The sequence below is a fragment of the Dermochelys coriacea genome, chromosome 6 (assembly GCF_009764565.3).
Source record: "Dermochelys coriacea isolate rDerCor1 chromosome 6, rDerCor1.pri.v4, whole genome shotgun sequence".
NCBI lineage: Eukaryota > Metazoa > Chordata > Testudines > Dermochelyidae > Dermochelys > Dermochelys coriacea.
Genome location: NC_050073.1, coordinates 17,549,976 through 17,570,509, shown reverse-complemented (window position 1 = coordinate 17,570,509; position 20,534 = coordinate 17,549,976). Strand labels below are relative to the sequence as shown.

The following is a 20,534-nucleotide window of genomic DNA, read 5'->3' as shown; positions in this document are numbered from 1 at the left end:
GTAGCTCTGCTTCTCCAAGGGATCTTCACCAACTCCCACCTCTTGGGGTAGGGGGTCCTGCTGCAATTGCCCCCCTTCTCTCCCTTCCTAGGCTTGTGGCTGCCAAATTCCTGTAATTTATTGGGAGTCTTATGCTATTTGGTGCTTTTCTTTAAACCCCAGCTCCTGGAGTCATGGGATTCCATGAAGAAAAGGAGTACTTGTGGCACCTTACAGACTAACAAATTTATTAGAGCATAAGCTTTCGTGAGCTACAGCTCACTTCATCGGATGCATTTGGTGGAAAACATCCGATGAAGTGAGCTGTAGCTCACAAAAGCTTATGCTCTAATAAATTTGTTAGTCTCTACGGTGCCACAAGTACTCCTTTTCTTTTTGCGAATACAGACTAACACGGCTGCTACTCTGAAGCCTGGGATTCCATGAGAATCTCATCTTTCATTTAGAAAGAAAGAAAAAAAAAAAGCACAAAACAAGGAGTCCTTGTGGCACCTTAGAGGCTAAGAAATTTGGGCATAAGCTTTCATGGGCTATCACCCACTTCATCAGATGCATGGAGTGGGAGATACAGTAGGCGGATATAAATACACAGCACATGAAAAGATGGGAGTTGCCTTACCAAGTGGTTTCTAGCCCTCTCAAACAGAAAAGATTATTCAAGTGCTCCCTAAAGGCTAAAAACCAGAGTACTTGGATACAGCAGACTGAACAGGTAGTGATAATACACCCTCTGTACATGCTTAGGACAAGGCCCAGTGAGGAATCAACCTAGTCTCATACGAGACTCCCCTATGGCAGTAACCACATGGTTCAGTCTCGACACTGGTGACATAGGAGTTGTGCCTAGTTCTGGGCCAATTGAACATTCTCCCCTAGGTTTGGGGTAGCACATTGTTCAGGGCACATTAATGTCATTAGTTGAGGGGGCAAGACCACCACGACGCCTCTCACATAAGGGCATTTCTATTCTCCGCCTGCCTTGCATCAGGATGGCCCTTCTCACTGCTCCCCTGCTGTAGGATTGTGGAAATACCAGTTTTCTGCAAGGGCCTCCCTTCTTCCAAATCCTATTACTAGTTGTATTATGGGAGCAATTGAGATTAGGGCCCCATTGTACAAGGCACTTATCTAAATAGACAAAAAAAAAAAAAAAAAAAAAAGAATTATCCCTACTTTATGGGGGAGGAACTAAGGCCCAGATCCTCAAGGGAGGGAGGTGCCTAAATGCCTTTGAGGATCTGGGCCTAAATGACTCGTTCAAGATAACACAATGAAGCCGGTATCCAGGCCGTACCTGGGGGGTACAGGACCCAGGGCAGAAATGACAATCAGTCACTTCCAGGACCAAGCACACCCAGTGCTGGACAATCACACTGATGGCCCATGGGGCCCCCCAAAGCAGGGGGCCCAGAGCAGTCACCCCAATTTGCCGTACCCATGGGACTGCTCTGCCTATATCAGAATCAGGACTAAAACCACGTCTCCTGTGGCTAAGACACTAGACCAGGACAGAAGACCATTTTTCTCTAAAATCATACAGACCAGAGCTGGATTCCTTATTAGAATCTACTGCATAAATAGGAATCCCAAGAGCAAGATAGTCTAATAAACCTGTATTTCATACATCAAAAAGCGTATACAAATCACCAGTCTGAATAAATATTCTTTAGCAGCAATACACAAACCAAGTGCACCAAGTGAAGCCTGTAGCACAGAAACCCAGTCTCAGTGAGCCAGACCCCACCCCTCATTTCAAGGCTCAGCTGCAGCTGGAGGGGAGCTAGCAGGGGGCAGCTCTCTTTCTACTTGCAGACTTTTTGTTGGGTTTCTTGATCAGAAGCAACTTTTCAATTCTGGGCGGGACACCTCCTTGCGGAATAGTCACATGGTTGAAGAGTTTATGCAGTTCGTCATCACACTTAATGCCCAGCAGGATGTGCCTTGGCATGATGCGGTGGTACCCCTTTGCCTGGGTCACGTACCCTGCTGCCTCCAGCACTTCGGCACTCAGGTACTGTAGCACAGAGGCCAGGTAAACTGCAGCACTGGGGCTTATTCTCACAGCATAGAGCCCCTTCTTCAGGTACCGGTGGACACGGCTCACGGGGAATTGCAAACCAGCCCTCTTTGACTGGGATCTTGAAGACCAGGGCTTTGCCTTCCTCTTGCCACGTCCAGACATTCTGTCAATAGGCTACAAGAAAGAGTGAACAGTCACCCACAGCTGCATTGGCACAGAAGACTTGCGAGCATGTGTGTTAAGCTAGATAGAAGCCCCAGTAGGAACAAACCAGCATTCCAACACTCTAAACATGGTGAAATGGTTAGCCAAGGACAATGTAGCAGCACAGTTACGATTACTCTTCACCTTGGAAGCAAGAAAAATGTTGTACACCATGCTGGTCACAACTCGTTGTAGCCTGTGCAATAAATTAGAGCCTAGGTCAATAGCACAGGAAGTTAAAGGGTAAGTGTCCTGGGCAGTAGCTTGCATTAGAGAAGTTTTGGTGTCCAAGGCTGGGTGCCAGCTATTGTCCAGTATGTGAAGGAACAGATATTGCTCCTCTGGTCCGTGCCCTTTGCAGGGGAGAACTAGTTTAATCTGCCCTTACCCTTCTTTTTCCACAGCTTCTCTGAACACCTACTGCACCACTGTCCTGTAGAGGAGCCCAGCTAGGTTGTGAAGTTCATACCTTGAAGGCCTTTGCTGGAGACAGTTTCCCATGTGGCTGAGCAAACAGGTTATCAGTAGCAACAACAAAGCCACAGGGGTGGAAGAGTCTGCTCGGAAAGCTGAGGGGTTAGGCTTTTCCTGTAGATTTTAAATCTGTTTTTCTCCTTCCCCCATGAGCCAAGAGCCTGCATCCCTCCCCGTCCCATATCCATACTAGCCAGACAAGCCATATTTAAGGCTATTTCAGACACACAGCTCTTGGCAAGTTGTAGACTGGGCCTTCCAATTCTTTTTACTGACCCATCTGGGGAAGGGGGGGGGCTTTTTCATTACAGCAGATGGCCTAAGAGGTACCCCTGCCCCGTCATCTCTCTTTATCAGTAGCCTAATTTTGCTATGGAAGAGGGGCAGATGCTTCAGGGGTTTCAGCTGCTGCACCCAGCAATGAGCAAGGTGGAACCACACCAAGGCTCATTTGTGACACCTGGGGGTGCCACTCTCTTTACACTGCCTTGGAGCAGAGCTCCAGACCTAAGTTTGGGGCTCTCACTTTGCCAGAGGCAGACATTAGGAGCCACTAATCAACATAACACCTGTTGGAGGGGGCACCATGAGAGTGAATATTAAAAACCATGGTCTCACCCTACACTTTGGAATTTGAAAGCCCCCAAGACCTTCCGATATGACATCTGCTGTAGTGATAGAGAGACCCCTAGTACACAGGAACTAGTTATAGATAAAGATGGGTAACAATTTCTGTGGGGGGGAACCTCTGTGAAGGCCTATGTTAAGCCAGGGAGCAAACCCACTATGAACCAAGGTGAAAATTTCAGGTTTCTACGGATTTGAGTGCCTCACCTGAGCGCTCATAAGCAGCACTGAGAATTACAGACTATTGGAGGCATTGCCTATACAGAGCTCACTGGGTCCAAAGAGAGTTAATTGAAGGTGAGAAAGAAAGAGCCAAGCCACTTATTTAGGCACTCAACATAAGAGCATAAGTCTGAAATGCAGACTCAGTTCAAGATAGCTGTTCAGTTAGCAAGCGCATAGTACCATCTCTCCAGCCACTGTACAGACTCACCATTACACATACCACACTTATACTGGTTCACTAGTGTCGAGGTGAAGTTCTGTCTGACCCAGGAGACTTATGCCAACAGCATAAACTCATGCTAGAGAGACAGCCATATCCCAAGTCAAAGTTTAGAAAAGAATGCTTTGCCTGCCCCCTTTAGCAACAAATAATATTATAGCAATCCACAGCCGTCACTGTCCCCCTTACAAATCCTTTTCTTTATATCTTTCCTGTTGTTTATTAAATCCCTCCCAACATCATATTACCCCAGGACAGAAATCCTCTCCCTAGAGGACACAATTCCTTCATACAAAAGAAAAGAATAAACTAATATATCACCTCTAAGGTTTTCACACCATTTCCTCCTAGCAGCCTATTGTTTGAGCCAACAAATATTTCAAGTGGTAGCCTGCAGCTGGTCCTTTTTAACTTTCTCACTAGTAAAAGCCTCATTAGCACCACTTCCATAATACTTACTTCTAAAGCCAGCACCTGAATTACTGACTATCCATTCATTCCCCACAACTCTAGGAGAGGTAAAGGGAGATGGTAAGTAGAGGAAAACATTACAAATCCCAGACTGAGCTGGTCAATTTGCTGATTAGGAAAGAAGAAGTTATCAATGGTTTGCTGTCAAAACTGGAAGATTGTATCTAGTGGGGCCTCGAAAGGGGTCTGTCCTGGGTGTGGTACTATTCAATATGTTTGCTAATGACTTGGAATATGGGTTGGAGAGTACACTTATAAAACATGCAGATAACACCAAGATGGGAAGCATTGCAAAAACTTTGAAGGACAAGATTAGAATTCGAAATGACTGTGGCAAATTGGATAATTGTTCTGAAATCAACAAGATGAAACTCAATAAAGACAAGTGCCAAGTACTATACCTAGAAAGAACAAACCAAATTCACAAATAAAAAATGGGGAATAACTGGCTGGGTGGTAGTACTTCCAAAAAGAATCTGGGGGTTACAGTGGATCACAAATTGAATATGAACCAACAATGTGATGCCATGAAAAAAAAAGGCTAACGGGAGTTTTGTATCTAAGACATAGCAGGTAATTGTCCTGCTCTACTCAGCACAGTTGAGGCCTCAGTGCAGCATTGCATCAAGTTTTGGGGGCCACACTTGGAGAAAGATGTGGATTTTTTTTGAAGAGAGTCCAGAAGAGAGCAACAAAAATAATAAAAGGTTTAGAAAACCTGACCTATGAGAAAAGGTTAAAAAAAAAGTTGGTCATGGTGAATCTTAAGAAAAGAAGAGTGAGAGGGGACCTGACAACAGTCTTCAAATGTGTTAAGGGCTGTTACAAAGAGGACGTTGATCAATGGTTCTGCATGTCCATGAAGGTAGGACAAGAAGTAGTCAATTTAATCTGCAATAAGGGAGATTTAGGTTAGAGATTACGAAACACTTTCTAACTATATGGACAGTTAAGTACTGGAACAGGTTATCAAGGGAGGCTGTGATCTTCCTGTCCCTGGAGGTTTTTAAGAACAGATTAGACAAACAACTGTCAGGGATGGTCTAGGTTTACTTGGTCCTGCCTCAGCAAGGGGGCTGGACTAGGTGACCTCTTGAGGTCCCTTCTATTTCTACATTTCTATGATTCTATATGCATAACTTTACACACATGTCTAGTCCCACTGATTTCAGAGGGACTAATCACATGAATGCAGGTATTTGCAGGAATGGGAGCTTAGATTTAAGCTGCTTTGGGCAGGGTTATTTTTTAAGAGTTATGTCCACCTAACTGCACTCTCTAAATAATTATTTTGACTTCAGAGTGAGAGGACTGAATCTCAGTATATCTGGGGCCTGAGTCTTCACTCCACTTACCCCTGGGGGCAGAGTGAGTGTGATAGGGAGGTAGAATGTTGCTATGTCAGAATGATACTCTGTGACATCTGCTTTGCACAGGTGGCAGTGACTGTGTAAGGTGCAGGCATTGGGGAATCGGGGCCCGTGGGATAGCATTTGTGCTGTTTCACATTAGTATAGTAAATATAGCCTTCTACTCCCCACTATTTCCCAAACTCCCAAGATGGGGTTGCTTAGTCTGCATCTCTCCGGCATCATTTTTATCAGCGGAAGAGAACAAAATTTCCCAAACCTTTGGGATGATGCTCTTTGTCCCATGGGAAAAGTCTAGTTTTAAATTTAAAAACTGGGGCCTTTTCTTAACCTCTAGTTTGGTTTCTCAAACGGACGCTGTCAGGATAATCCTCTTTTTTTTAAAAGCGTTATCAGGTTATCATCAGGTTATTAAACTGAAAGAAGCCAAACACTCTTAAATTCTTCTTGCCACTGTACAAACTTTGTGTGGCCTACTCTGAAACTTGTCTATTCATTGGAGCTACTGTATTTTCTCCTCCTGCTTCTCTGCCTGTACTTGTGTACACAACTGCACTCTTAGAAGAGACAACATACATTTCCCAGCCTGAAGGAGAAAGGGTTTTTAGTGTTATGATCCTAAAATGCCTTATAGGTTGTGCGCATGGGTCACTCCCCTACCAGGAAAATGCAGTCAGTTTCATGGTGGAACAGCTCTGGGCAGAGATCCCCATTTGTGTCACTCAAAATTGGGGTCATCCCCTTTTTCATTTGTTTGTGCTGCAGCTTCCAGTAACAGCTTGCAAATTGGGCTGGTAGAAAATCTTCCATTGAAATGTCTTTGATGAAAATCTGAGTTTTGGGTGAAACTAGACATTTTGTGTAAAGTGTCTATTTCCCTCCAAATTTTAGATATTTCAGCAAAAAAACAAAAAAGGTTACAGTTTTCAACAGGTATGGGGTGGTTTTTTCTTGTTGTTCTCCCCCACCACAAAAGTTGAAATTCTGCAGAGAAAAAATCCATTTTCCAACCAGCTGTATTTGCATACACAGTGTGAAACAGTCCCTAGTACTTACACCGCCTATGCAGCCTCATAGAGCCCCAGTGCCACCTCACAATGTCTGACATGACAATGTTGCCTGGCTGTGTTGACTGCTAGGATGTGATAAAGACCCACTAATACATTTCCTGCACTAGAAATGGAAGTGAGTAATAACATCTCCATTTGAATAACACGAAATTTCTGCGTGGTACACAATGTAAATAACCAAGCTGGAATTTGGCCAGGGCACTATGAAAAACACATCTTACTCTTGTCAAAAGAATGCATGGGATTTTAAAAATATTATTAAAACTAGACCCAAGGGTGGCACGCAACCACCATGAACGTGCCATGCATGAAGCAATAAATTGCCCCATACTTCTGGGGGTCTGGCTCTCCTAATGATCCAAACCATGACTTCTAACCTTTAAAGATGAATGTGCGGGATCCAACATTCCTGTACTGCCTCAGAGACAAGTGTCCTGAGCCAAACCCTTCACCCGTTGTCAAAGCCACCTGGTTATATCGCTCCACCAGTTGCAAACTTCTCAACTTCTGTTCCAGAGGATGTAACCTGCATAGCATACAGGCAAAACCTTAAAATTTGGCTGCTCTCTATCACACAGGCAATTACCTAGGGCAGCCAAATTTTTAGGGTCTGGGCGCTTTTGGACTGATATGGGTAGAGGTTTGCCTGTATGCTTTGCAGGTTACAGAGGTCTGCCTGAGGACTTTGTACAGGGCTCTTCATAACCTAGGGCCAGAAAATATATAGAGTGGTATTTGTGTCTATTAGCCTATAACAGTGATCTCAGATCCCAAAAGGCATTCAAATCATGGAGCTTTCAAGAGAATGTGTTCTCAAGACCGCAAATTTACATCTCAGCTAACAGAGGACCAGACCCTCCGCGGGTGTACGGTGGTGTAACTCCATTGAAGTCAATGGAGCTGTGCAGGTTTTCAGCAGCTGGGGACACTGCCAGGAAACTAACAGTAAAATAGCGGCTGAGACAGGGGTCCCTAAGTCCCTCTGTCACTGGTGGCTTTTGTGCTTCAGGAAGAGGCCGCTGAGTTGCTCGGTCCCTCACTGGCAGCTAGAAAAGTGCAGTTTGCTTGTAATGGCAGGATCGTATGTTCACCCCCTTATACACCAGGCTGTTATAGCCCAGCCGCATGGCGTTAGCCTTCTATACAACACATCTCCCCTCTAGGGACCACAACATGAGGGCAAAATGCAGCTGGTAGATCTCTGGGAAATAGCACTGGGGTGAGGTACATCTGTGTTTTCCTTCTCCCTCCATGCTTTAGCTGCTTGGGATTCTGGCTGAAATATAGCAAGAGCCACATGAGAGTCAGAGGCAAACTCTCTAGCCTCACGATATGTGGTTTTCTCACTTCACCTGGAAACAAGATGAGCCCAGACTCAAAGGGCTGGCATTGTCAGGAGCCTTTGAGATCATCTTCGGCACCGAGCCCACCACTCTTGTGCCTAACATTCTCTTCTACGTGTAAGAAAAAGGACCCTCTCTTTGAAAATGTTCCCCAAACTAAATTTGTCATTAACCCGCCTCTCATTATTTAGTATTACACTAGAGGCTAGAGGTCTCAACAGAGCTTGGGGGCTCTATGTACCTACACGTAGTATGGGACAGATAAGTTTACGGTCTCTTAGGCATTGACCCCTTCCACCTGGTAATGTACACACTAGTGTGCCACTGCTATTTACTGGATGGAAATGGAGCCACTCATCTGAGTGTTAGAAGCTTGATATTGGTTACAGCTAATGGAGATTCTCTTAACTCTAGTGGTAGGGTCTTGTTCTATGGGGGACGATCAGGAGAACTTGGGCTTGATCTCTGCTATAACCCTTAAGCAGCTGGGGTGCAGGATAGGGACAATTGTTACATTTCTGGCTGGTTATAGCTCATTTACAATACCAATGAAAATCCATCCCCTGGTTATTATAGTTAGGAGTGTAGAACTATCATGGCCCTCGTAGCTAGAGGAATAACCAATATACAGTTGTATAAATAGTTTCAATACAACATGTACTGTCACCCTTCTTCCAGTTGGTGGCAGGCGTTAGGATCCTGCAGGTTGGCTTCCCATTGCGGGAGAAATTGGCGAAACAGAATCAGCATATTTCTTATTGTAACTTGTTTCATTTATCCATACACCAGTCCTGGAACAGAGGTGGTCACAAACGACACCCAGGCACATCCCTCGTTCAGAACTCCTAACCCAAACACCAAGGCCCAGTTCCTTGCAAGCAACTTACCCCAACATTAACTCTCACTAGAGAGATTAAGGCTGTGAGAAATCGCCCCTGCTGTTTGCAACAGCTCTGCCAAAGAACTGACTTCACCAAGCTACCGACAATGCAGCATTTCCACCAAGCCCATACACTGCTTCCGCAAAAGGAAAAAGAACTTGTAAGACCCTGTGTAACAGCATCAGGTGGTGATCCCTCTCGTAACAATGTTATATTGTAAGTAGTAAATGTGTTAGCCCATGTTTTTGTACATGCAGTCTGTGTTCAGCTCTGTTCTACGTTGTTGATTCTGTACAAAGAGCACAAGAGGTATAAGTTCATTATCTGCTAGCAAAGCTGTGATGTGCTCTATTCCACTGGTAGTGAATGCGAATGTCCCAGGTTCAGATCCTGCCCCATGGCACAGGCTCACACTGCAGTTGCAATATACTGCAATATGAGACAGAAAAGAGTTCCTCAAGTCTTGATCAGCCTGTAACTGTATCATGTACCAGCTGCTGATCAAAAAGGCATCTCCGAGTCTCATTACTGACAGCAGCTAAGGGAGCTTCTCTTGCAGCTCCGATAAGGGGCTTTGACCATGTGCTCATGGTTTCTAGCCTCCCCCCCCCAAAGCCATTTAGCTTTGTGGGTCAGCTAATGAACCTGACTGCTGTTTTTGTGTACGAGGCCATGGATCATTATACAGTGCCATATAAGGGGGTGCTACATGGTTACAGGTGCCTGTTGGAGGAGACCTTCCTTGTTGGACGACATTGGGGAAGCAGTTAAGGCTATTAGATGCTTTTTGAAGATGAAGAGAGAGCCCCAGGACCGCTATTACTGAGCAGAGAGTACCTGCTACCTTAGTGGTCACTGCACCACTAGTCTCCGACTCACTGCATCAGCTGGGACACTTGGCCTATCAAAGTGCCACTGCACACAATTTCGAGTGTATTCAATAAACAGCATGAATCCCATTGGCAGTGAGGCGGGGAAAATACCCAGCAGACTAAGGGGGTAGCCGTGTTAGTCTGTATCCACAAAAACAATGAGTCTGGTGGCACCTTAAAGACTAACAGATTTATTTGGGCATAAGCTTTTGTGGGTAAAAAACCCACTTCGTCAGATGCATGGAGTGAAAATTACAGATACAGGCATAAATATACTGGCACATGAAGAGAAGGGAGGTACCCAGAGTGGACCACATCCACCCTGACTGAGTTGGCCTTGTCAACACTGATTCTCCACTTGTAAAGTAACTCCCTTCTCTTCATGTGCCTGTATATTTATGCCTGTATCTGTAATTTCAACTCTATGCATCTGAAGAAGTGGGATTTTTTACCCACGAAAGGTTATACCCAAATAAATCTGTTAGTCTTTAAGGTGCCACCGGCCTCCTCATCCTTTTTCCAGCAGACTTGGATGTTTGGCTACTCCCTCAAGTCACAGCTTCCATTTCCTTAGCAATAAATGTTCTCATCCCTTCCAGAATCCAAATGCAGAGAGATGTTTCTAGGGAAAGCCTGTTCTGCAGCTGTGTTGTAGGTGACTCAAAAGGCATTCCCTACCCAGGACGTTCCTGGGGAGTTCTGATCACCAGCAGTCGCCACAGAAGCCTGAATCATTGCCATGGCATGGAAGGGATCAGGCCATTAGCAAGGAAGCTATCAGGCCAACCAAATATTAGGGCTGAGGCATTTATTTATTTTTAAAGTTTATAGAAGGGGAAATTTGGTTGGCCTCCTGGTAAGGGAGCCTTTAAGTTAGTGCGGAAAGGTCCCTTGCAGCTGGAGCTTCACTCTTAGATGTGTGGTCTCTAAACAGGAACACTTGCTGGTGATCTGCAGAGAACAGGCTGGTCACATGATGCTGGGTTCAGCCTTGTTTTCAGCTGCTACCTTGCACTAAAAGCAGCTAAAAAATACTTTCCTTATTTTGCTTTTTCTACATCAGCCACTGCAATGGTCACTCAAGAGAAGCTACAGGCTTATGAATGGGAGTGGGAGGGGAGAGGGGTCGGAGCAGTCTGGAAGAAGAAGGGAAGAGTCCACCACATGAACATTTGAGAAATTATATCAGACATGAATGATATCTGAATAGAACCCCCTTTCTCTCCATCCCCTAGAGCAGGGTCCAGGCCCAAAGTGTGCTAATAGCACGTTTCACTATATAAGTAAGTTTCACAACTGAAAAGATTCATTACACACACCAACTAAGTTTTAAAATGTCACAACAACCAAGACATAAGACCAGGATCTTCTATTGCTTGGTAAGATTTTTTTAGAGCTGCTAATAATTCAGGATGGGCAGTTCCCACATCTCCAGGAAAGGGAAGGGTAAGGCAGGAAGAGAGGAAACAGAAGGATAGGCCTGAAGTGTGATCAGTTTGTGTTATATAACAGCAGCAAAGAATGGTCACAAAACAATGAGTGTTAGCAGCACAAGGGCAAGCTACGATTCCCTGAGCAACAGCTCTACAGGCTGTAAACAGCCTTCAGAGCACGCAACAAATACTAAAGCTTCATTAGGCTAATTAAAAAAGAGGAAATCTAACATTGCCACTGGGGCTGATGGCTAAGAAAAGTCATTTTCTCATACGGAATTAGTGAGCTACAATCTTGGCAAATCAAGGCTGGATTTTCTTTGAGAAATTAGAGCCTGATCCAAAGCCTATCAAAGCCAGTGGGAGTCTTTCCAATGGCACCATAATAACAGAATAATGGAGGACCCTTCTTTGCCCCTCTTCCAGAGTATTTTCCTTAGTACTGTTCTTCCTTGTGGTTTCTCAGTGACACTCTTTTAATGGCAGCCAATCCACCCTTTATTGTGTACCATGGACCTGGCAGGACGTGCCTTGTAGAGAATGAGGGAGACAACTGCATTATTGTTTATGAATATCATCTACACCCCAGTTTACCTGTTTAATATTATTCTGCCTGACTGCATAGAGCTAAATCGAAGTAGGTTGTTGAGGGGAAACAAAACAAAGATCAGGTATCAGGCTTAAAAATAAACTATGATCCATCTGAAATTTTTGGACTTACTATTCCCAAAAGGGTCAAATGTATGCCAGCTACACACATTTCAATGGGTAAAGGAATATTACAATATTTAGGAAACACTACTGTGGTGGCACATGAAAAGCTTTTAAAGGCAAATTACCCTCCAATGTGGAATAAAATAATAAAAGCTTTTGAAGGAACAGAATAAATATTAAATTTTTGGCTAAGCAGGGTATCCTAGGGGAAGAGGAATGGCCTCCTAAAGTTGTTGTTTTTATTTCAGTGCATTTCTGTTGGTATTCCTGATGTGACTTTAAGAACATGGCAGGATGCACTAGTAAAATTCAGATGGAAACATAAAAGACAAAGGGTGAGTTCAAAATTTCTGTGTCATCCTACAAAGTGGGGTGGACTAGCTTGCCCTGATTTGGCTTGTTACTATTATACATCACATTTAAAAGATGTGATTGTGACAGATATTACAACCACAGGCTGTAACTTCGGGGGCACATAATGTATTATAGGTTTCAGAGTAGCAGCCGTGTTAGTCTGTATTCGCAAAAAGAAAAGGAGTACCGGTGGCACCTTAGAGACTAACAAATTTATTAGAGCATAAGCTTTCGTGAGCTACAGCTCACTTCATCGGATGCATTTGGTGGAAAAAACCAAAAACCATTTGGTTTTTTCCACCAAATGCATCCGATGAAGTGAGCTGTAGCTCACGAAAGCTTATGCTCTAATAAATTTGTTAGTCTCTAAGGTGCCACCGGTACTCCTTTTCTTTTTGCATAATGTATTATGGTTCTGTACCGCAGGCTGAGTTCTGGATTTAGCCATGTTTGGTCAATTTTCCAAAAGTGATTTAGGAGCCTAAGAGCCATTTTCAAAAGTGACTTTGTCCTTGTCCACACACACAAGCTGTGCCATTTTAGTGCTTAAGGTGGTACAACCCACCCCCATAGTGTGGCTGCAGTTATACCAGGATAAAGGTTTTAAACCAGCAGAACTTAGTCCTGTAAAGGAAGGGAAACAGCTGTAGTGGTATAAGCACCTTTATCCCAATGTAATTGTGACCTTACCAGGAGTTATACTGTTTTGTGTATATTAGTAACGAGTTCCCCTCCTCCCCACCCCAACAAATGCAGTTATTGTGATACAAAACCAGTGTGCAGCGCAGACCTGAGGCACTTAGGAGCCTAAGTCTCATTGAATGGAAAGGAGGCTTATGCTCCTAAGTCTCTTTTGTAAAATGGGGCCGCTGCCAAAGCGCTTTTGAAAACGTTCCCCATTGTTTCATCCCTTCGCTGTACAACGCTGAGCTACACATGTGAGATCCCACCCTTCCCACTGAAACCATTCATGACTTGGAAATCAGGAACAAACAAGCGCCTGATCCTTTGATTAGCCTGTGGAAGCAAAACATGTCAATAGCGGCTTTTGACACAACTAACACAGCAAGCCACTTGTTTGCTTACTGCTCCTGCTTCACTGATCCTGAAGCAAGGGACAAGGGTCTTAGTGCCAGGTGTGTGCTCTATAGGGACAAATACTAGAGCTATTCAGGAATCAAGAGGTGACCCCTCCTGAGCTATTCAGGAGCTGCATCCAGCAAGAGACAGACAGGCTTCTCCCCGGGATAGCTGTAACATATCCTCAGGCATGAAAGGGTTGCAGAGCTGTTTGCATTTGTTACAGGTCCTAACCCCCTGGGGTTTGGTAGCTTGGTGTCAATGGAAGCTAGTCTTGAAGTCCCAGGCTAGCTACAGTCCCAGCCTGAATTTCCCCGGAGTTCAGAGGTTTGCTCAATCAGCAGCTTGAGTTTGGACAGGTTTGTGTTATTCTCCAAACTGCACCAGCAGGCAGAATCCATGTGCATTGAGCAAAGAAGAAAGCTAGTGTTAACCTACTCCAATGTCACCTTCTCAGCTGGCTGAAATTGAAGTATTAACAACAAGTGTTAGAGCCATGACATGTCCATGTTCCTACCTAGAAGGCAGGAAACGGGTTTCATTATAACCTTAGATCAAAATGCTACAAGGCCTACACCTCCCTTCAAAAAACACAAGTGTGAAAGCCAGGTAGAACCAGTGCTGTTTGGGTTGATGCTGGGGTTTGAACCAGGGACCTTCAGAACTATAAGCATTCACTACTTGAACTAGAGCAGTGGTTTTCAAACTGTGGGTCGCGACCCCAGTACTGAGTCGCAGAATGTCAGGCACTGGGTCGTGGCAGCTCTGGTCAGCACTGTTGATCAGGCAGTTAAAAGTCCCATTGATGGTGCTGCCCGGCTAAAGCAGGCTAGTTCCTACCTGTTCTGACACCGCGCTGCGCCCGAGAAGCAGGTTCAGCTCCCAGGCGGGGGGCCACGGGGCTCCATGCGCTGACCCCACCCCGAGCACTGGTTCCACACTCCCATTGGCCTGTGGGTGAGAGCCTCACGGAGCTGCTTGCACCCCTCACGGGCATCAACAATTTTCTTCAACTGGGTTACCAGAAAAAAAGTTTGAAAACCACTGAACTAAAGGACTACCTCCTTTAAGGCTCATTGCTAGGAGACTCAGATACCTTTTAAGTGGAGCAGTCACTAGAAGGAGATAAAGAGCCACGCAGGTCAGATAGCTGAGTAACTCTGATTAGTCAGTCCGCTCCCAAAGGCCAAGCAAACATCAGCTTTAAGACACACCAACACTCCCAATGCTATTTCCGTTTAAGATAATCATCCCTTTATTACAGAGTTGGACATTGCTTTAGTTGATTTAAAACGGAGTGTTAGAGGTGCCCTCTGTTCACCTGTGTTTGTTTCCCATCGGGGGTGAGACACAAAAGGAACAAGCAAAGAGGAGAACCAATTTCTGTGCAGCCAATGCAACGTCTCAAGCACTATGTCCCTGGAGTTGGGGGGTGGGGGTGGGGGTAGGGGGGATGCTGCAGCTGTAGGAGAGCATAGAGGCGGAGGGAAATTAGAATTATTTTTGTTGCACACAAGTTTGTTTTGTTTTAACATCTGGACATTCCTTCTTGGGACAAGCTTGCACCTTCCTTGAGTCCCTGTGGAGCTGATAACATCAGTTCTCAGCTAGCTGGGAGGCAACCTGCTTAGCCAGCCATGTGCAGCCCCCACATGCTCCTGAGAGCTGCTCTTTGCTCCATCACATGCAGCATCCCTTCCTCTTGTGGTAATCTTCCAGGTGCAGGGCACTTTCCTTCTGCTTGTCCTCTTGAGCTGTCAGCAGCCTGGAATGATCAATAGATTAGCAGTTCAAGACCACAGCAGCCTGATACTGTCTGCTTCCTGCCAAGTCATTCATGCCCTGTGGTCCCCATCAGGCAAGAATAAACTAGTTGTTGAAGAGTGAAGGGAAATAGTGAGAGCTGGACTTCTTTTGGAGTTGGGCTACAAAAAAGAGACAGACAGACAGACAATATTGGTGAGAAATTCCAAATGGATGCAGAGGAGGAAGTAGCATCTACTAGAGGAGACAGTGTGTCATAGTGGGTGGGGCACTGGCCAACGACTCAAAAGATGTTGGATCTATTCCTGGCTCTGCCACTGGCCTGCTGGGTGATCTTGGACAAGTCATGTGCCTCAGTTTTCCCATCTGTAAAATGGGAATGCTGGATCCTTTGTAAAGCACTTTGAGATCTACTGATGAAAAGATGTCTAAGAGCTAGGTGGTATTATTGGCACCTTAGAGACTAACAAATTTATTAGAGCATAAGCTTTCGTGAGCTATAGCTCACTTCATCGGATGCGTGAGCTGTAGCTCACGAAAGCTTATGCTCTAATAAATTTGTTAGTCTCTAAGGTGCCACAAGTACTGCTTTTCTTTTTGCGAATACAGACTAACACGGCTGCTACTCTGAAACGTGGTATTATTATTACACTACATTAGAAACACAGCAGGAGTTCCTGCTTAATAAACCGTTAACTACTAAAGTGGGTCAAAAATTGTAAAAAAGACTTTTGTGTTTCAAAGCTTTCAAAGAGAAATTATTTTTCTTTGTTTCCCCAAAAAATGTCTGTGAACTTTTTGAAACAATTTAAAAACGAAAAATTTTCAGATTTGACATTTTTTGTTTCCCTGCCATTTTCCCATTTTGCCACTAAAAAAGAAATATGAAAAAAAAGTAGAAGAAAGGGAGAAAGGAAAAACTGAAAAAAATAAAAACTGAAAATGAAAATTGTCCAGTTTTCATAGAAAAACCCAGAAATTTAATTTGGGGAATTTTTTTAAAAGGTCTTTTTTGGCCACAAAAACAAACAAAACAAAAGTGGTTCACACATTTTGACAAGCTCTGAACTTTCCTTAGGTTGTGACAGTGTCCAAACAAGATGCTTTCCAAACACAGGGGAAGACAACAACCACTCCCCTGGCATGTTGACCCCTCAGCCTGTTGAGTCACCAAAAACAATGCATTAATCCAAGTTCTCATTTGGGACCAAATGCTATCTCAGATGAACACCCCTTCTCCTTGCCTGTACCTGAGAGAGGTTGTAGCAGCTTGGCCATGGCTGAAAAAGGTCCAAGGGTGATGCTGTTCCACTCCACTCACCTTGCCATATGCAGCATGGGCTCCAGGATGTTATAACCAGTCATAGCGCAGCACTCATAGAAGACAGCTTTGTATTCCTGCCGGAAGGGAGAGTGAGAAGATAACTTCTGCCGCTCTCAACCCCCCACCCCACCTAGTCTCTCTCACACACACACACACAAGATCCTTTCCCATCTCCAGCACTTACAAAGGATTATCCTCTATCTCCCCATACACAATGTAACGCGATCCCGCACCGGAACCCTCTGGGGTTTCACAGAATGCTGCATACATGCCACCAGTAATACTGGCATCACAGAGTGTCATCCCATGAGTGGTATAGGCACATTCTTTTTTCAGCAGCTGGAGGCCCTGGTGTCAAGAGGGTGTCAAAGCTCTAGCAGCCAAGGGGAGCACTGGGTTGGATCTTTTAGCAGCTGGAAGGCCAGGGGGAAATGCCCCCTCACTGGCCTGTTTGTGCTGCCGTGCAGTGGAACATAGGAGAGTCAAGATCCTGGTCGGGTGCAATTTGGAGCACACCTCATGCTCCACTACACAATTCAATGCAGCAAGGCCCAGTGCAGGAGTCTTTGCGGCTAAGGGGAGGCAGGGACCACTAGGCATTGAAATGAAGAAAATAAATTCCCATTTCATAATCAACCAGGGCATTCCTGGCAAAACTAGAGTATGCCAAGAGCGTGGAGCCTGGACTGGCAGACTTGCTAGATCACTGGTTAAATGGTCATTATTTCAAAGGAATGCTGTGGCTGCACCCTCACCCTGAGGGATCAAAGTCACTTTAAGGATGCACCAAGCCCAAGCACAAAGAGACCTGAAGTCCTTCCAGAGCCAGGGTCCATCACAAGCTGGCCACTTTATATTATCATTAAGGCTAAGATTTTGTCACGGATATTTTAGTAAAAGTCACAGGACAGATCACGGGCAATAAAAAAATTCACAGAAGCCCGTGACCTGTCCCTGAATTTTACTAAAAATATCCATGACAAAATGGGGAGCCCTGTTGCAGGGTCCCCATACCACCTGCAGAGGTTGGGTAGCTGCGGGGGCTGCTCTCGGGGCCCCCACCGCCTGTGCAACTTCTGAGCTCCAGGATCCCCTGGTTTGGAGTTCTGGGGTACCCCGTCACCCATGGCAGCCAGGAGCTTTGAAGGACCCCCGCTGCCTGTGGCAACCAGGAGCTGCAGCCCTGCCTCCCATGGTGGCTGGGAATTTCGGGGAGCCCACAGCACCCTGTGGCAGGAGGACCCCGCAGCTCCTGGCCAACAGGGCTGAATTCACAGAGGTAGCTGGAAGTCACAGATTCCGTGACTTCCATGACCTCAGTGAAAAAATAGTCATCTTAATTATCATTTAAGGACTTCACCCTGCACCACTGAAGTCAAGGGGAGCTTGGCTGTTGATTCCAGTGGGGGCAGGACCATACTCTGCAATAGCTGTTAGCATGCAAGAGTTCCCTCCCATTTCCTAAATATGGCTGTGAGCATGCAAACCAGACCAGAATGAAATCTACAAAACTTTTGGACTGGGGAGTAGCATACAGAGCCATACCTTCGCCAGCCTTTCTCCCTCCATCTTGGGCATGTGCTGGGTCTTTCTCTCTGCTGCATCCATTTTGTTTCAGAGCAGAAAGATCATGGCTCCATCCTCAATCCCTTCCTGCAGGACAGACAGAGCAAGGCTCCTGTGAGAACCGTTTGGAAGACAGGAGTATCTCGGGGCTGGATCCTGATCCCGCTAACATGAATAAGAGCCTTGCCGTTAGGGTGACCAGACGGCAAATGTGAAAAGTCGGGACAGGGGGTGGGGGTAATAGGAGCCTATATAAGAAAAAGACCCAAAAATCGGGACTGTCCCTATAAAATCGGGACATCTGGTCACCCTACTTGCTGTTGACTTCCATGAAAGCAGGATCAAACCCTGTGGGACCTGCCAGGGCACTGGGAGATTTTGTTTATTTAGGAACTGTTCTGCAAGCTCTTCAAGTGACACTGGGAAAGGAAGTTAAACTATGGGAATGTTCTGATTCCAAGCAGTTGATTTATCAAGCCTTATTGCCAGGGTTTTGGTGAGTGGGCCAGGGAGGAGATGGGATTTTAATGGGGGGGGGGGGGGGGGGAGAAAGGAGTTGTATTTAGTTTCACTGACTTTTTAAAAGAAAAGAAAGAAAGAAAGAAATCTGCCCTATGAGAATTTAAAAGTCCCTGCCAGTTTTCCTTTACAGCCTGAATTTCCTTGGTCCGGAGCCATTCAACTTGATGCCTGCTGAACCCAGCCATCCGTAACTGAATATCCACAAGCTAAACAGGGTAAGCAAATTTAAGCCCTCACATAGCATTTAGCAGCAGCTGTCATTCAGGGTTCACATCTGAAGTCCTTTATTTAGGTAAAACCCCCATATAACTTCACTGGAAGTGAACTTGAATAAGAACTTCAGAATTTGACCCTGGATCATCTTCAAATTTAAGTATTCTACTCTGCACCATCCACAACATTTGAACTGCTCAGGCTTAAAGTCAAGTGAAAAGTATGGGCCAAATTCTCAGAAACGACTAGAGATTTTGGATGTCTCCATTTTTGGGTGCCCACAGTGGCCTGATTTTTGGAGAGCAGGTACTCAGCCCCTTTCAGGTTTCAAGTTGGATTAAAAAAAAAAAAAAGCACCTGTAATCACTAGACATTTTTGAAAATCTTGGCCTTGAATCCTTAAAATTCCTTGGAAAAAAATGACCAAGCTATTTCTAATGGGTATGTGCAAACTTGTTGACATTATTCATAAAACTAACTGAGCAGATTTATTTCAATCTTGGCTTGATTTTTGTGTCTCAGCATGATCTACAAACAAGCAAAGTTTGACATTCTCAGCTTCAGCTTTGCATTACCCCTACACAAAATATCTACTCAGAACATGTAGGGAAAGTATTCATCCCTTTCCTCTCCCCACAACTCAAATATATCTGAAATGATTTTGCTTTCAAACTTTCACACACACACACACACACACACACACACACACACACACACACACACACAAAACCCTTGCAAATCGACAGAGATTTTTGCAGAATAACGTCACCCCAAAAGAATATGTTTGTGAAAGTTACAGCAAACTGGAATAGGGGTTGGAAGAGAATTTATTTATTATTAGTGTTACAATAATGCATAGAGGATCTAAATTGAGGTCAGTTCCTCATTGTGTTAGCTGCTGTACATACACATAGTAAGAGACAATCTCTGCCTCAAAGGGCTTTTGATCAAAACAGACCATCATCATGTCTTTGCTCTCTGCACAACAGTAAAAATATTAGGAAACAGCTGAGTTCCAAATAATCAGGTTTACTAAATATATACTACCCATGTCTGCTATTATGGTTAATACTGTCTGAGTACCGTACAGACCTTAGGACCTTCTAGGCCTTTACTAGCATACAACATGGCTGTGTCAAATGGCCTCATTTCTAGAGCAGCGCTTCCCTGCTCCTCCCCCTCCCTCCCTCCCAGAAAGTCCTAAGCGCCGCCAAACAGCTGTTTGGTGGTGGGGGAAGCACTGGGAGGGAGGAGGAGGAGGTGGAGAAGAGGAACTTGTGCAATGCTCCCTTGTAAAAGGAGAATCTTGAGCAATGCCAGCATGTCAGAAACAAGCCCAAACATGTCTCGTTCTTACCTGGATGCTATCATTCAGTTCCGCACCGCCACGAAGGAGCACTCAGCAGTGATGTCATACATCACAAAGATACCATCCATCTTCCGGAAATACTGTTTGGTGATGCTCCGAAACCTGAAGTTAAATGAAACCGAAGATACTTCCAGCTCCCATTCAGCTGTTAACAAGCAAACAAACTATCCCTTTCTTAACATGGATCCTCTTTGCAGGGCCTGGTGGGGTTGGGGGCAGGGAAATCTCCGCAGAGTGATGTTTTGGTGGATCTGTAACTTGGACCTTTTCTGCACTGGGATTTCAGCCACTGGTTTAGCTGCACCAGAGTAAACAGCATTGACCCAGAATAAACCATGTCTTCATGAGGGCTCTTACCAGTGCAGCCACATCAGGGACAAAGCCTTCATCTTATTTGCCCCAGTTTGCAAATGTCTCA

The 20,534-nt window shown here is 45.0% G+C and overlaps 2 protein-coding genes and 1 long non-coding RNA gene across 4 annotated transcripts in view; 1 reads left to right on the top strand and 2 right to left on the bottom strand.

Annotated features, from left to right (window-relative positions):
* Positions 1 to 1,598: 1,598 nt before the first annotated feature.
* On the bottom strand, positions 1,599 to 4,183 carry LOC119857477 (late histone H2A.1-like). Of its 2 annotated transcripts, none has more exons than XM_043517838.1 (2): positions 4,092 to 4,183; positions 1,599 to 2,194 (listed from the first exon to the last, which is right to left on the bottom strand). In XM_043517838.1, the coding sequence occupies exon 2, from the start codon at positions 2,180 to 2,182 to the stop codon at positions 1,781 to 1,783; it is 402 nt and encodes a 133-aa protein (XP_043373773.1). In that variant the 5' UTR covers positions 2,183 to 2,194; positions 4,092 to 4,183; the 3' UTR covers positions 1,599 to 1,780. The 2 variants fall into 2 exon arrangements, with proteins under 2 accessions (XP_043373773.1, XP_038262419.1); XM_038406491.2 differs by lacking the exon at positions 4,092 to 4,183 and adding an exon at positions 3,759 to 4,040.
* A 25-nt stretch (positions 4,184 to 4,208) lies between these two features.
* On the top strand, positions 4,209 to 18,198 carry LOC122460863. The gene is made up of 3 exons (XR_006282438.1): positions 4,209 to 4,301; positions 12,173 to 12,259; positions 16,201 to 18,198. It is a non-coding gene; the product is annotated as an uncharacterized LOC122460863 (long non-coding RNA).
* Positions 14,357 to 20,534, bottom strand: part of CRACR2B (calcium release activated channel regulator 2B) — an 86,866-nt gene continuing 80,688 nt past the window's right edge. Inside the window, 4 exon segments of the mRNA XM_043517839.1 lie at positions 14,357 to 15,123; positions 16,444 to 16,520; positions 17,992 to 18,177; positions 20,113 to 20,218. Coding sequence (XP_043373774.1) covers positions 15,039 to 15,123; positions 16,444 to 16,520; positions 17,992 to 18,177; positions 20,113 to 20,218 — 454 coding nt within the window. The 3' untranslated portion in view covers positions 14,357 to 15,038.